The 13,384-nt window shown below is 36.0% G+C and overlaps 1 protein-coding gene across 2 annotated transcripts in view; it reads right to left on the minus strand.

Annotated features, from left to right (window-relative positions):
- PPIL4 (peptidylprolyl isomerase like 4) overlaps nt 1-13,384 on the minus strand; it is a 40,743-nt gene that overhangs the window by 15,541 nt on the left and 11,818 nt on the right. For both annotated transcript variants that reach the window (XM_059889782.1, NM_001206087.2), the window contains exons 6-10: nt 13,221-13,317; nt 12,341-12,457; nt 6,642-6,766; nt 5,096-5,162; nt 3,536-3,647 (exon numbers count right to left, since the gene is read on the minus strand). In XM_059889782.1, the coding sequence (XP_059745765.1) occupies nt 3,536-3,647; nt 5,096-5,162; nt 6,642-6,766; nt 12,341-12,457; nt 13,221-13,317 (518 nt within the window). The remainder of the gene's footprint in view (nt 1-3,535; nt 3,648-5,095; nt 5,163-6,641; nt 6,767-12,340; nt 12,458-13,220; nt 13,318-13,384) is intronic.

Below are 13,384 nucleotides of genomic sequence, written 5' to 3' on the forward strand. Positions count from 1 at the left end.
TCTCAAACCTAGTCTCTATCAGATGCGGATCGAGCTCCTGTCTATGTCCTAGACCTGCTGACTAACCTGCCTGACCCACCCCCTCAACCACTGTGAGGAAATGTTTCCAGAGGGGAAGGCCTGCTACAGAAGGGTCCAAGATTGCATGCGCAAATAAAGCCAACTTGAGGTACGCAAGTGTTTTGACTGAGAAACCTATATACTCCTTGACTGTCACTAGGGTATTTAAACAAAAGAGAAAAACAGTAAAAAGAGGGGTAAGCATCAAAGACAAGATTAACCTATTTGGCAATTTCAGGCTCTGGAAACAGAAATAGCCAGTAGACAATGTTTCATATAAATGTGAAACAAACAACCATAAAGAGTTAAAATACTGGTAACTGTACCAAATAGGCATGGTTTCATCACTGAAAAGGCATCTGCCATGTGCTTGCCATTAGGAGTCTCACCATGGATGAAGTACAGTTGGAGCAACAGATTAAAGTTAGAAATTCTGGATTCAAATTCTGACTCCAGTGAGAAGTTGTAGGTAAGAAACTTCAATTCTCTGAAATGCTCTTCACTTAGGAACTGAAAATAATATTAACATTTCACAGAGCTGTTGGAATCACCACATAGGCTATTATGTAAAAGTACTTAGCACCGTGAATGGTACAGAGGATGTGTGCTCAGTCGCTCAGTCATATCCAACTCTTTGTGACCCCATGGACTGTACTCGGCCAGGCTCCTCTGTCCATGGGATTCTCCAGGCAAGAATACTGGAGTGGGTTGCCATTTCCTCCTCCAGGGGATCTTCCTGACGCAGGGATCAAACCCAAGTCTCCTGCAGCTCCTGCAATGGTAGGCATATTCTTTACCACTAAGCCACCTGGGAAGCCCAGGGCATAGGATACCACTCAATTTTTTAAATGTGAAAACATAATACATAAAATTATCTCAACATGAACTGAGATTAACAACAAATTACATGTTTATGACAGCACACAAGAAACTGAAGCATGTCTCCTATGACATTTTACTGTAAATAAACTACACTGAACCTACTTAGGAAGGCAGTATTATTTCTAAAGTGGGTAGATGGGTTAGGAAGAAAAGAAAATTGAGAGAGAAATTTAGATTCAGGACTGGTTTAAATCTGGGTAAACCTGACCCTAGGTAAATCACTTCACAAGATTCTGCTTCAAGTTCCCTCTCTGTAATGAAGAATTATATTTGTTTCATATGTATCCCAAATGACAAAATTAAATTAGCTTTCCAGGAAACCAGCTCCACAGAAGAGCTACTTGGCAGTACTTCGGGACCAGAACCATAATGCATTAGGTCAGTGTTTGTCTATGTTTCCTGAATGTACTTATTTGATTCTTTTGACCACAATTATTTGATTCTTTTGACCACAAAGCTGCAATTATCACATGTGGGTGGGGGAAAACATTCATAAGAACCATGAGAAATGGAGTGTTATACAGAAAAAGAAAATAATCCTAGAATTCCTAGTAAAATTTAGCATTACATAGTGAATAATTTCCAAAGTGAAATCTTTTAAACACACTGCATCAGTAATCAAAAACCCATATTATTTCAGTATACACAGATTCTACCTAAGTTTTGTATGCTACTACTAGGAGGAATTTATTTGACATATATATGCATTTGTGGGGAATGTCAGTATGTATAGGAATAGCACATAGTACACAGAAGAACAAAAGATTAGAAACTTGACTGTGCTTTAACAGGACTGGTTCAATAAATTATGATACACAATTCAATCAAATACTACACAGCCACTGAAAAGAATAAACTGTTCCTTTATATACTGATACAAACTATCTCTTAGATATATTGTTAAATGAAAAATGCAAGGTACAGAAACACTAATGTATAGCATGCAGCCATTTGTTTTCCTTTACTAAAGGAGAAAACATACATATGTGTGTGTTTCTTTTTTAAAGGAGACAATTATATATATATACATACACACATATATAATATATTTTATATAAATGGGAAAACATGAAATGAAATCCTAAACATCAAATAAGTGGCTCAGACGGTAAATAATCTGCCTGCAATGCAGGAGACCCAGATTCAATCCCTGGGTCGGAAGATCCCCTGGAGAAAGGAATGGCTTATGCTGTTGCTGCTGCTAAGTTGCTTCAGTCGTGTCCAACTCTGCGCAACCCCACAGACGGCAGCTTACAGGCTTCTCTGTCCCTGGGATTCTCCAGGCAAGAATGGCTACCCATCCAGTATTCCTGCCTGGAGAATTCCATGGACAGAGGAGCCTGGCAGGCTATGGTCCATGGGGTAGCAAAGAGTCAGACATGACTGAGTGACTAACAGTTATGCTTTCTTTTTTTTACATGTATATATATATGGAGAAGGCAATGGCACCCCACTCCAGTACTCTTGCCTGGAAAATCCCATGGATGGAGGAGCCTGGTAGGCTGTAGTCCATGGGGTCGCTAAGAGTCAGACACGACTGAGTGACTTCACTTTCACTTTCCACTTTCATGCATTGGAGAAGGAAATAGTAACCCTCTCCAGTGTTCTTGCCTGCAGAATCCCATGGATGGAGAAGCCTGGTAGGCTGCAGTCCATGGGGTCGCACAGAGTTGGACATGACTGAAGCGACTTAGCAGCAGCATATATATATATAAATATGTATAATTAGATATATTCAAAGAATATATGTGGAAGGTTACAAAAGAAACAGGTAGCTGTGGTTACCTCTGGTAAGGGAAATTGGGTGGGTGAGGGCAGGAGTGGAAGAAACTTTGTTCTACCTCCTTTTCATTGATCTTTTCAATTTTGTACCGTGTGTGTGTATGTGTGTGTGTGTGTGTGTGTGTGTGTGTGTGTGTGTGTTAGTCACGTAGTTGTGTCCGACTCTCTGTGACCCCATGGACTGTAGCCCACCAGGCTCCTCTGTCCATGGGATTCTACAGGCACGAATACTGGAGTGGATTGCCATTTCCTTCTCCAGGGGATCTTCCCAACCCAGGGACCAAACCCGGGTCTCCTGCATTGCAGGCAGATTCTTTACCATCTGAGCTATATATATATAACAACTAAAGCAAACAAACTTTAGAAGGAAGAATTAAGCCTTTGCATCATGGACTTCCTTGGCAGTACAGTGACTAAGACCTTGTTTGCACTGCAGAGGGCACAGGATCGATCCCTGGTCAGGGAACTAAGATCCTGCACACTGCACGGTGTGGCCAAAAGAAAGTTTTGCATCTAGAGGAATCAAGCCACCAAAGTCATAATAATTACTTAGGAAACATGTCATGTCTGCAATGGGTAATTATAAGTGATTTATAAAAAGTCAAATGTAGTAAATATATTCCTCATTAGTTTAAAATACAAACACCCACACCACTCTACCCACCTTAGACACTAGAAAGCAGCTACATAAAATCAAACAGCAGGAGTTACATCTCTGAACATTTCTAATTAATAGCACTGTCAAAGGAGATACACACACACACACAAGAATGCAAAGCAAAACAAAAACAAATAAAGATGAACAACAAACCTTTTCCTTTCCATTTAACCTTTGCAACAGACTGGCTGAAGTCCACATGTATTCTTCTGTCATCTATAAGTACATTGTCCATTTTGAAGAATGCTTTCTCACAATCTTCTTCCTGAGAGTAATTATAAAAACTCAAGCATAAATCTTTATGGAAAAGATGTTTGCAGCCAGAATAAATACTGAAAATACAAAAAGTTCCTTGTTACTAAAACTAAACTTTGAATACTTATGCACCAAATGCTTTGCATCTATTACCTCAATTAACTCTGATAACAACCCTATGAGAAAAAAACATTCATAGCAAACTAAAGGTAGAGAGATCTCCTTTCTGCTGATAGCAATGTACCTTGTAAATATTACTTCTGGTGCACTTGACACAGTGTCTAGGTATAATTTGTTATGTGTCTGTGTTCCTCAACCCTCCAGTATACATTTTAACCCCAAGGGCCTGTTGCAGTACCTATTACCTGAAATACAGAAGGTATGTGACAAATACTTTGGAACAATTATAATTTAGGATGAGCTACTATTGGACATACATCAGTCCAAAGTTACAAAAAGAAATAACATAGCCTAGCATAATGGCTCAAAGTAGTAGGAACAGCACCAGACATATCTAAGTTCAAATCCTAAGAGTAAGTAACAGTTTTGGTATTTATTTATCAGATGAAGAAAAGTGCAGAGAAGAACTAGAATACAAATATTTGTAGCCACTGTATAAGTCACATTTAAATTTGATGATTTTTTAAGAATTACACTAAATATATGAGTATTTACAATGCTTTCAATCTGAACAATTTTACAAATATGGGTAGTTAATACTTGTAACAAAGAGTGTTAACTGAGTTATTAACTATTTCTTTGAAAATAAAACAGCAGAAGGCTATGACATTAACTAGGTGCACCATTTCAAACAAGTCGTGTTACCACTCTGTGTCCCAGTTTACTTATTTAGAAAAGGAGGATAGTGCCTGTCTCAGAGTTATGAGACCTAAATGAGAGCATAACACTTGCTTAAAGAAAATTACTTGAGTAATAAAAGCTATCGTTCCTATTATAGATCTCGAAAGTACTATCTAATCCAAATCTCAAATTTTATTTATAAGGAAAATAATGCCTAGAAAAAAGAATTCTAAATAAACTGCCAAATATCAAAAAATAGTTGGTCAATGACAGAGTTCAAATTAATATCTAGATCATAATAACACTCAAACTAGTTTTCTTTCTACTACTCAATTATTATATCTACCTAAATATCACTGAAAACTTATTTATAGAATGTGAAGGACTTTACCTAAAACTTTAAAAAAGTTTTAGATACATTCACACAGGTTGATATTGAACCCAAAATAAGTAAAAGTACATATACTAACATTAACAGATATTAAACTTACTCTCTATTCAAATATAATTAAAGTTATTTTTCTTAGTTGCTAAAGAAAAAGCAAACTAATTTCCTAATCTTACAGACCAGAAAAAGTTCTCTACATTTTCGCACTTTTTAACACCATAGAACAACAACAAAAAATACAAATTTAAGATAGCTATACTATGACTTACTTTTTCAAATTCAATAAAAGCATAACACAGGGATTCTCCAGTCTTCCAATCCCGGATAACTTCACAACTTGAAAGTAAGTATGGAAAAAGAAAGAAATAGAGAGCATTCACTCTTACTTCTCAAAAGTAAAAAACAAAATAAGCCAATTATTAAAAGGCAAAGTTAAATTCACAGAATTATATTCCTTCAAATATCTTAAATAATAATTATTTTCTAAAATAATTGACCTGTCTAGTAACTAAGTTTTCTAGATTCTACTATGTATGCCCTATACAGGCCTATAATCCTAAATTCCTAAAACACTGGAGAACAAGATAAAAATATTTAATTTTTCTTTAGCAAAGGGAAATTACTGCTAAAAATTCTTTTAAATCATAATTTATTTTTAGTCAAATACAAATGAATTATAGATTATCTAATGTCACTACAGAAAAATGCACACACATTCATATATATATGCATGTTATTAGTAAACTTATGATTTGTTTTTTTTTTAATTTTAATATAAACAAGGCTCAAATTTAATCCCATAAGTACAACTATTACATAGAACCAATCCATCTTAATAACCAAGTGAAAAGCCAGTAAGGTGGAATTTAACGCAATTGGTTTAACCCTTTTTGCTCATATATCTTAAGCCTCGTTTTAAAAACATGATATGAAACAGGGATATAAAACATTGTGAGAGGAAAAAAAAATTGTGAAAGGAAAAGCAATCACATTACAGCACATGGTTCAGCTGTTGCAATATGTTAAGTCCACATTAAAATGTAAATATTGAACAAAGACTTAACCAAAGTTATGACATAACCAAAGTAGCAGGCAGGGAGAATGAACAGGGTAGGATAGAAACAGAGGTTAATTCTCATATTCCTTAGCAGGAAATCAGTATATAACATCCAATATAAAAATAAGATGTAACAGCATAAGAATTTTTTATAAAGATGATTACCATCAGTGAGTGGAAAAATAAAGTCAGGTAGTCTTGTAGAGAAAAATTTTTCTTTCAATAGGAATAATAAAGAATGGCTTCACAGAAGAAAAAACATGAAATAAAAGGAAATTCTAAACATACTTTTAATCAATTATAAAATACTTCCCTTTCTCAAAGAAATACTAGCTTCAAAACTTTTGCATTAATAACACAGGCAAAATTAACCAAAAGAAAAATTTTAGAAAATTTAGATTAAAATTAATTTTGGAATAAGTTGCTGGAAATTCTAGGGAGAATTTAAATGAGATAAACATTTAAAATATTAAAGAAGGTTTTTGAAAATACTATAGAACTACACTTACACTGTTTTATTCACTTCCTGTTTTAGAGTTGAAATGTATGTGTTCTAAGAAAATCACTCAATTTATAACACACACACACACATATCTACACATACGCATACACACGTGTTTTCTTCCCTACTATCCAACATATTCATATGTAAAACTCACTAGTATAAATTTCATCTATAGTTCAGACTCATCAAAAATGTCATTAGAAAACCACCAATACCTAGTTTCTCTAAATCTTTCACTAATTCTAAAAACTACCTTCTTATTGGCCCAAATCTTGAGAATATTATCTCCAGATCTTCATCTGTGGTCACTGGATTCAATTTACAAACAAATAGCACATTTTCTGGAGGTTTAATATCTGCATCAGGTAGGTCTCCCACCTAAATGATAAATAAACAAGAATATAAATCAACTCCTTTATTTCATTTCCATCATAAATACCATGAAGTTAGCCCACATTGCTGATTCCCTAAAATATCTAAATTTACATTATTAACTGTGGGCTCTGGGAAAGAGATCTAAACATATTTCAAAATTCAAAACTCCACTCTTCCTGGCAGTAACAGTAACAAGCATGGTATTCACACAAAGTGAAATTTACCAAGTCTACTGGCTTTAGAGTCCCAGTTTTATGTCTATTTTTTCTTTTTTCAAGTACTTGATCTATTTTTTAAAGAATTTACAAAAAGTGTATCTAAATTAAGTAGCATGAAAATAAAAAGACCCCATGGTGCCAACCAGCCTAAGAACTACCAGTAAAATGTTCCCTGATTCCATTATCCTTCTCTCACCACAAATGAGCCTTCGGTTTTTCTTCTTGGTCATTCTCTTACAGATTTAGTTTCACCACACAGGTATATATCCCTAACATATGTTTAGTTTTGCTTGTTTTTAAACTTTTGAAATACTGTTATATTGAATCTAGCCTTTTACGTAAGTAATGCTCAATTCTTTTCCACATTATTGTGCAGTATGGAACACCAATTCCTGGATACAGTTTTGAGCTTTTTGACCTCACATATCATCTTCTATTTCAGGCAAACCAAAGTTAACTTCATAGTCAACTACCACAATGAACCAAGCAAACCGCATTCTACTGAAGAACTCGAGAGGGTGACAGTGAGATAAAACCATGATTTAATGATGGTGTTATTTTCATTGTGAGAAAACTGTATTTACCATGAGCCTTTAGATGGGGAAACAATATTCCTTCATACATATATTAAAAAATTCTCAGAGATGATTTCAGGCAAGATTATCATGTGAAGTGTCTCCTCGTGAATAAACACATTTTTAAAAAGGTGGGGGCGGGGAGGACTTCCTTCATGGTCCAGTAGCTAAGACTGTGCTCCCAACACAGTGGGTAAACGTTTGACCCTCGTCAAGGAAGACACTTGCCGTGTTCAGTTCAGTTCAGTTACTCAGTCGTGTCTGACTCTTAATGACCCCATGGACTACAGCACGCCAGGCTTCCCTGTCCTTCACCAACTCCTAGAGCTTGCTCAAACTCAAGTTCATTGAGCTGGTGATGCCAGCCAACCAACTCATCCTCTGTCAACCCCTTCTCCTCTTGCCTCCAATTTTTCCCAGCATCAGGGTCTTTTCCAATGAGTCAGTTCTTCACATAAGGTGGCCAAACTATTGCAGCTTCAATAACAGTCCTTCCAATTCAGGACTGATTTCCTTTAGGATTGACTGGTTTGATCTCCTTGCAACCCAAGGGATTTTCAAGAGTCTTCTCCAACACCACAGTTCAAAAGCATCAATTCTTCGGCACTCAGCTTTCTTTATAGTCTAGCTCTCACATCTATACATGACTACTGGAAAAACCATAGCTTTGACTAGATAAACTTAGTTGGCAAAGTAATGTCTCTGCTTTTTTAATACACTATCTAGGTTTGTCACAGATTTTCTTCCAAGGAGCAAGCATCTTTTAATTTCATGGCTACAGTCACCAACTACAGTGATTTTAGAGCCCAAGAAAATAAAGTCTCTCACTGTTTCCATTGTTTCTCCATCTATTTGCCATGAAGTGATGGGACCAGATGCCATAATCTTAATTTTTTGAACGTTGAGTTTTAAGCCAGCTTTTTCACTCTCCTCTTTCACTTTCATCAAGAGCCTCTTCAGTTCTTCTTCGCTTTCTGCCATAATGGTGGTGTCATCTGCATATCTGAGGTTATTGATATTTCTCCCAGCAATCATTGATTGCAGCTTGTGTTTCATCCAGTCCGGCATTTCACATGACATACTCTAAATATAAGTTAAATAAGCAAGGTGACAACAGACAGCCTTGATGAACTCCTTTCCCAATTTGGAACCAGTCTGTTGTTCCATGTCCAGTTCTAACTGTTGTTTCCTGACCTGCATACAGATTTTTCAGGAGGCAGGTCAGATGGTCTCGTATTCCTATCTCTTGAAGAATTTTCCACAGTTTTTTGTGATCCACATAGTCAAAGGCTTTAGCATAGTCAATGAACCAGATGTTTTTCTGGAACTCTCTTGCTTTTTCAATGATCCAACTGATGTTGGCAATTTGATCTCTGGTTTCTCTGCCTTTTCTAAATCCAGCGTGATCTGGAAGTTCTCAGTTCACATGCTGCTGAAGCCTAGCTTAGAGAATTTTGAGCATTACTCTGCTAGCATGTGAAATGAGTGCAATTATGTGGTAGTTTGAATATTCTTGGCATTGCCTTTCTTTGGGATTGGAATGAAAACTGATCTTTTCCAGTCCAGGTACCACTGCTGAGTTTTCCAAATTTGCTGGCATATTTAGTGTAGCACTTTCACAGCATCATCTTTTAGGATTTGAAATAGCTCAACTGGAATTCCATCACCTCCACTAGCTTTGTTTGTAGTGATGCTTTCTAAGGCCCACTTGACTTTGCATTCTAGGATGTCTGGCTCTAGGTGAGTGATCACACCATCATGGTTAAATGGGTCATGAAGATCTTTTTTGTACAGTTCTTCTGTGTATTCTTGTCACCTCTTCTTACTATCTTCTGCTTCTGTCAGGTCCATGCTATTTCTGTCCTTTCTTGTGCCCATCTTTGCATGAAATGTTCCCTTGGTATCTGTATTTTCTAGAAGAGATCTCTAGTCTTTCACATTCTATTGTTTTCCTCTATCTCTTTGCATGGATCATTGAGGAAGGCTTTCTTATTTCTCCTTGCTATTCTTTGGAACTCTGCCTTCAAATAGATATATCTTTCCTTTTCACTTTGCCTTTCATTTCTCTTTTCTCAGTTATTTGTAAGGCCTCCTCAGACAATTTAAGTCTGAATTTGGCAATAAGGAGTTTATGATCTGAGCCACAGTCAGTTCCCCCTCTTGTTTTTGCTGACTCTATAGAGTTTCTCCATCTTTGGCTGCAAAGAAACAAACAAACTGATTCAGTATTGACCATCTAGTGATGTCCATGTGTAGAGCTGTCTCCTGTGTTGTTAGAAGAGGGTGTCTGCTATGACTAGTGCGTTCTCTTGTCAAAACTCTGTTAGCCTTTGATGTGCTTCATATTTTACTCCAAGGTCAAACTTGCCTGTTACTCCAGGTATCTCCTGACCTCCTACTTTTGCATTCCAGTCCCTTATGATGACAAGGACATCTTTTTTTGATGTTAGTTGTAGAAAGTCTTGTAGGTCTTCATAGAACCGTTCAACTTCAGCTTCTTCGGCATTAGTGGTTGGGGCATAGACTTGCATTACTGTAAAAATGGTTTGCCTTGGAAACAAGAGATCATTCTGTCATTTTTGAGATTACACCCAAGTACTACATTTCGGACTCTTGTTGAATATGATGGCTACTCTATTTCTTCTAAGAAATTCTTGCTCACAGTAGTAGATACAATACTCACCTAAACTGAATTCACCCATTCCCGTCCATTTTAGTTCACTAATTTCTAAAATATCAATGTTCATTCTTGCCATCCTGTTTGACCACTTTCAATTTACCTTGATTCATACACCTAACATTCCAAATTCCTAAGCAATATTGTTCTTTACAGCATCTGACTTGACTTCCTATCACCAGTCACATCCACAACTCGGCATTGTTTTTGCTTTGGCTCAGCCTCTTCATTCTAGAGCTATTTTTCTGCTCTTCTCCAGAAGCATACTGGGTACCTACTGACCTCAGGAGTTCATCTTTCAGTGTCATATCTTTTTTCCTTTTCATACTGTTCATGGGATTCTCAAGGTAAGAATACTTAAGTGGTTTGCCATTCCCTTCTCCATTGGATCATGGTTTGTCAGAACTCTCCACCACGACCTATCCATTTTGGCTGGCCCTACATGGCATGGCTCATAGTTTCACTTGCCATGTGGTGTGGCCAAAAAAAAAAAAAGAAAAAAAGAAAAAAAGGATGAACCTGAGTAAAAGGTACATAGAAGTTCTCTGCATTATTTTTTTTTTTTTCTGTAAATTTGAAATTCTCTGAAAATAACAAGTTTATGGAATATGTTAAACCCTTTTATTCTGGCATAAACTTTCTATTATTTGTTGTTCAAACTCTAATGATAATCTAATGTTCTTTCCCTTGTAAATCACTTACTTTTGCTGCCAGGTGTTCAAAAGATTTTTCTTTTAAGTCCATAATTTTCTTAGAGTTTGTCTCCGTGTTGACTGTTCTGGGTCAGAATTCTCAGGTAACACAGTATGTTCATTAAACTGTGCATTTTTAACTTTTTTAATTCAGTAAAGTTTTCTTGAATTATAGTCTTTAATATTTGTTCATTCAGACTAGTGATGCTAATACAGATTTTAAAACAGATAAGGAATCTGAAAAGCACTACTACATAAAATGATGTTAGTAATAAAAACGTAATTATTAGCTATCCATTTCAAAATTGATGATCTACTACATGAAAGGTGTATCTATTCCACAAAAATAAGAAACGGGAAAAAAAGCCTAGTAGGTGAAATAATCATGTACTGAATAACTGTTCCCAAATGATTTCACATTGCTAGTAAAAGAGAAAAGGAGTACATTTTAGAGTGTTCAATTTCTGCCCAGGTTTATTTTATCCTATAATTACTATTTTATTATTTAATCTCAATACTAGAGATATACAAAGCATTATTCTTTATAATACTTAAAATTCAGTCCAAGAAACTTTAAAACTGAGATAAGTACTCAGATCAGTTCAGTCGCTCAGTCGTGTCCGACTCTTTGCGACCCCATGAGTCGCAGCACACCAGGCCTCCCTGTCCATCACCAACTCCCGGAGTTCACTCAGACTCACGTCCATCGAGTCAGTGATGCCATCCAGCCATCTCATCCTCTGTCGTCCCCTTTTCCTCCTGCCCCCAATCCCTCCCAGCATCAGAGTCTTTTCCAATGAGTCAACTCTTCGCATGAGGTAGCCAAAAGTACTGGAGTTTCAGCTTTAGCATCATTCTTTCCAAAGAAATCCCAGGGCTGATCTCCTTCAGAATGGACTGGTTGGATCTCCTTGCAGTCCAAGGGACTCTCAAGAGTCTTCTCCAACACCACAGTTCAAAACCATCAATTCTTTGGCGCTCAGCTTTCTTCACAGTCCAACTCTCACATCTATACATGACTACTGGAAAAATCATAGCCTTGACTAGATGGACCTTTGTTGGCAAAGTAATGTCTCTGCTTTTCAATATGCTATCTAGGTTGGTCATAACTTTCCTTCCAAGGAGTAAGTGTCTTTTAATTTCATGGCTGATAAGTATAAGCAACTGAAATCCAATTAATATAAACTAGATACCCATTTCCCATGTGTTTAAAATGCATTTGACACTACACTGACAGTAGAACCAAATTGTTTCCTTTCATATGTGTTATGATGTCCTATCAAATTTAACCCAGAAAAGAACTCTGAGCTAAATTTCTAATATTTTAATACTATCAAAAAGTCAGGAATAAACTCACAATGAGTATGTATTGAACACCCTGCTGAATAACTATTTGAACAAAGTAATTACTTTACCATTTCTAGTAGAATAGCTTGAGTTTTGGCCTCTTTTTCAGCCTTTATTTCTTCTACTTCTTCAGCTGATCTCCCTTTGAAATCATCAATTTCTTCATCTGCTCCAATTCGACCACTCTGTAAGGCAGAAGTTACTCATATATATATATATATATATATATATAAATCTAAGAAACATGAGACATTATGCTTTATTCTTAGTTCCATCAACTTTGTTAAAAGATTTGTTTCACAAATGTGAAACAAACTTATAAATCTCTGAAAACTGATTTAAGCTAATTCATTAATATGGGCTAAACTAGGCTTCTAATTTATTTTTAAATCAAAATAAACATTTATATAAGAACTATCTGGTACCCAAGTAAATGCTCAACACAGAAGATAAATGATCTTAGAAATTAAGGATTAAACCCTAACTATAGAGATAAATTTAGCTTTGAGGAAGTCTCATTAAGCAGAAATTTACACCTTAAAAGATCTGAGGGGAAGTCTCCACTATGCCACAGAAATTTCTGCATTCCAGCCTGGCTCAAAAGTGTCCCCAGTTGAAAAGTTCCCTCACAAGCTGACAATGTAATTTAGTCTTAAAGCTATACTCCTATCTAGAGTTAAGAGGTAAGAAAAATATTTCCCCAAGGTATTTGTATCCAGAGCCAAGACTGTTCTGGTGGAACAGAAACTAAATAAAGAATATTAGGGAAAAGATAGGTAGAAAAATGAGTGTCTCTATGGAAGAGAAAAAGAGCTGCAAACTTTGCTTAGTATTACTGATCAAGCAAGATAATCATTCTGGAGAAATAAGTTTTAAAAAGGTAAAAAGCAAAATCCGTGCAAAACGTTAATACGTATGTACATTCAATCATAAGAAGACTCGACTCACATCTAGTTGTTCCCTTGTAGGTTCTGGTGATCGATCAGGAATTAATAAATCAGGAGGATCATCAAATGGATCATCTAAAATCACTGTATGATTTATCCTTACAAAATAAATCCAAGTCAAATGTTACATTCATATTATTTCAGAATCCATGCTTCACTTTTTAT

This window comes from Bos taurus, chromosome 9 (genome assembly GCF_002263795.3).
Source record: "Bos taurus isolate L1 Dominette 01449 registration number 42190680 breed Hereford chromosome 9, ARS-UCD2.0, whole genome shotgun sequence".
Lineage (NCBI taxonomy): Eukaryota > Metazoa > Chordata > Mammalia > Artiodactyla > Bovidae > Bos > Bos taurus.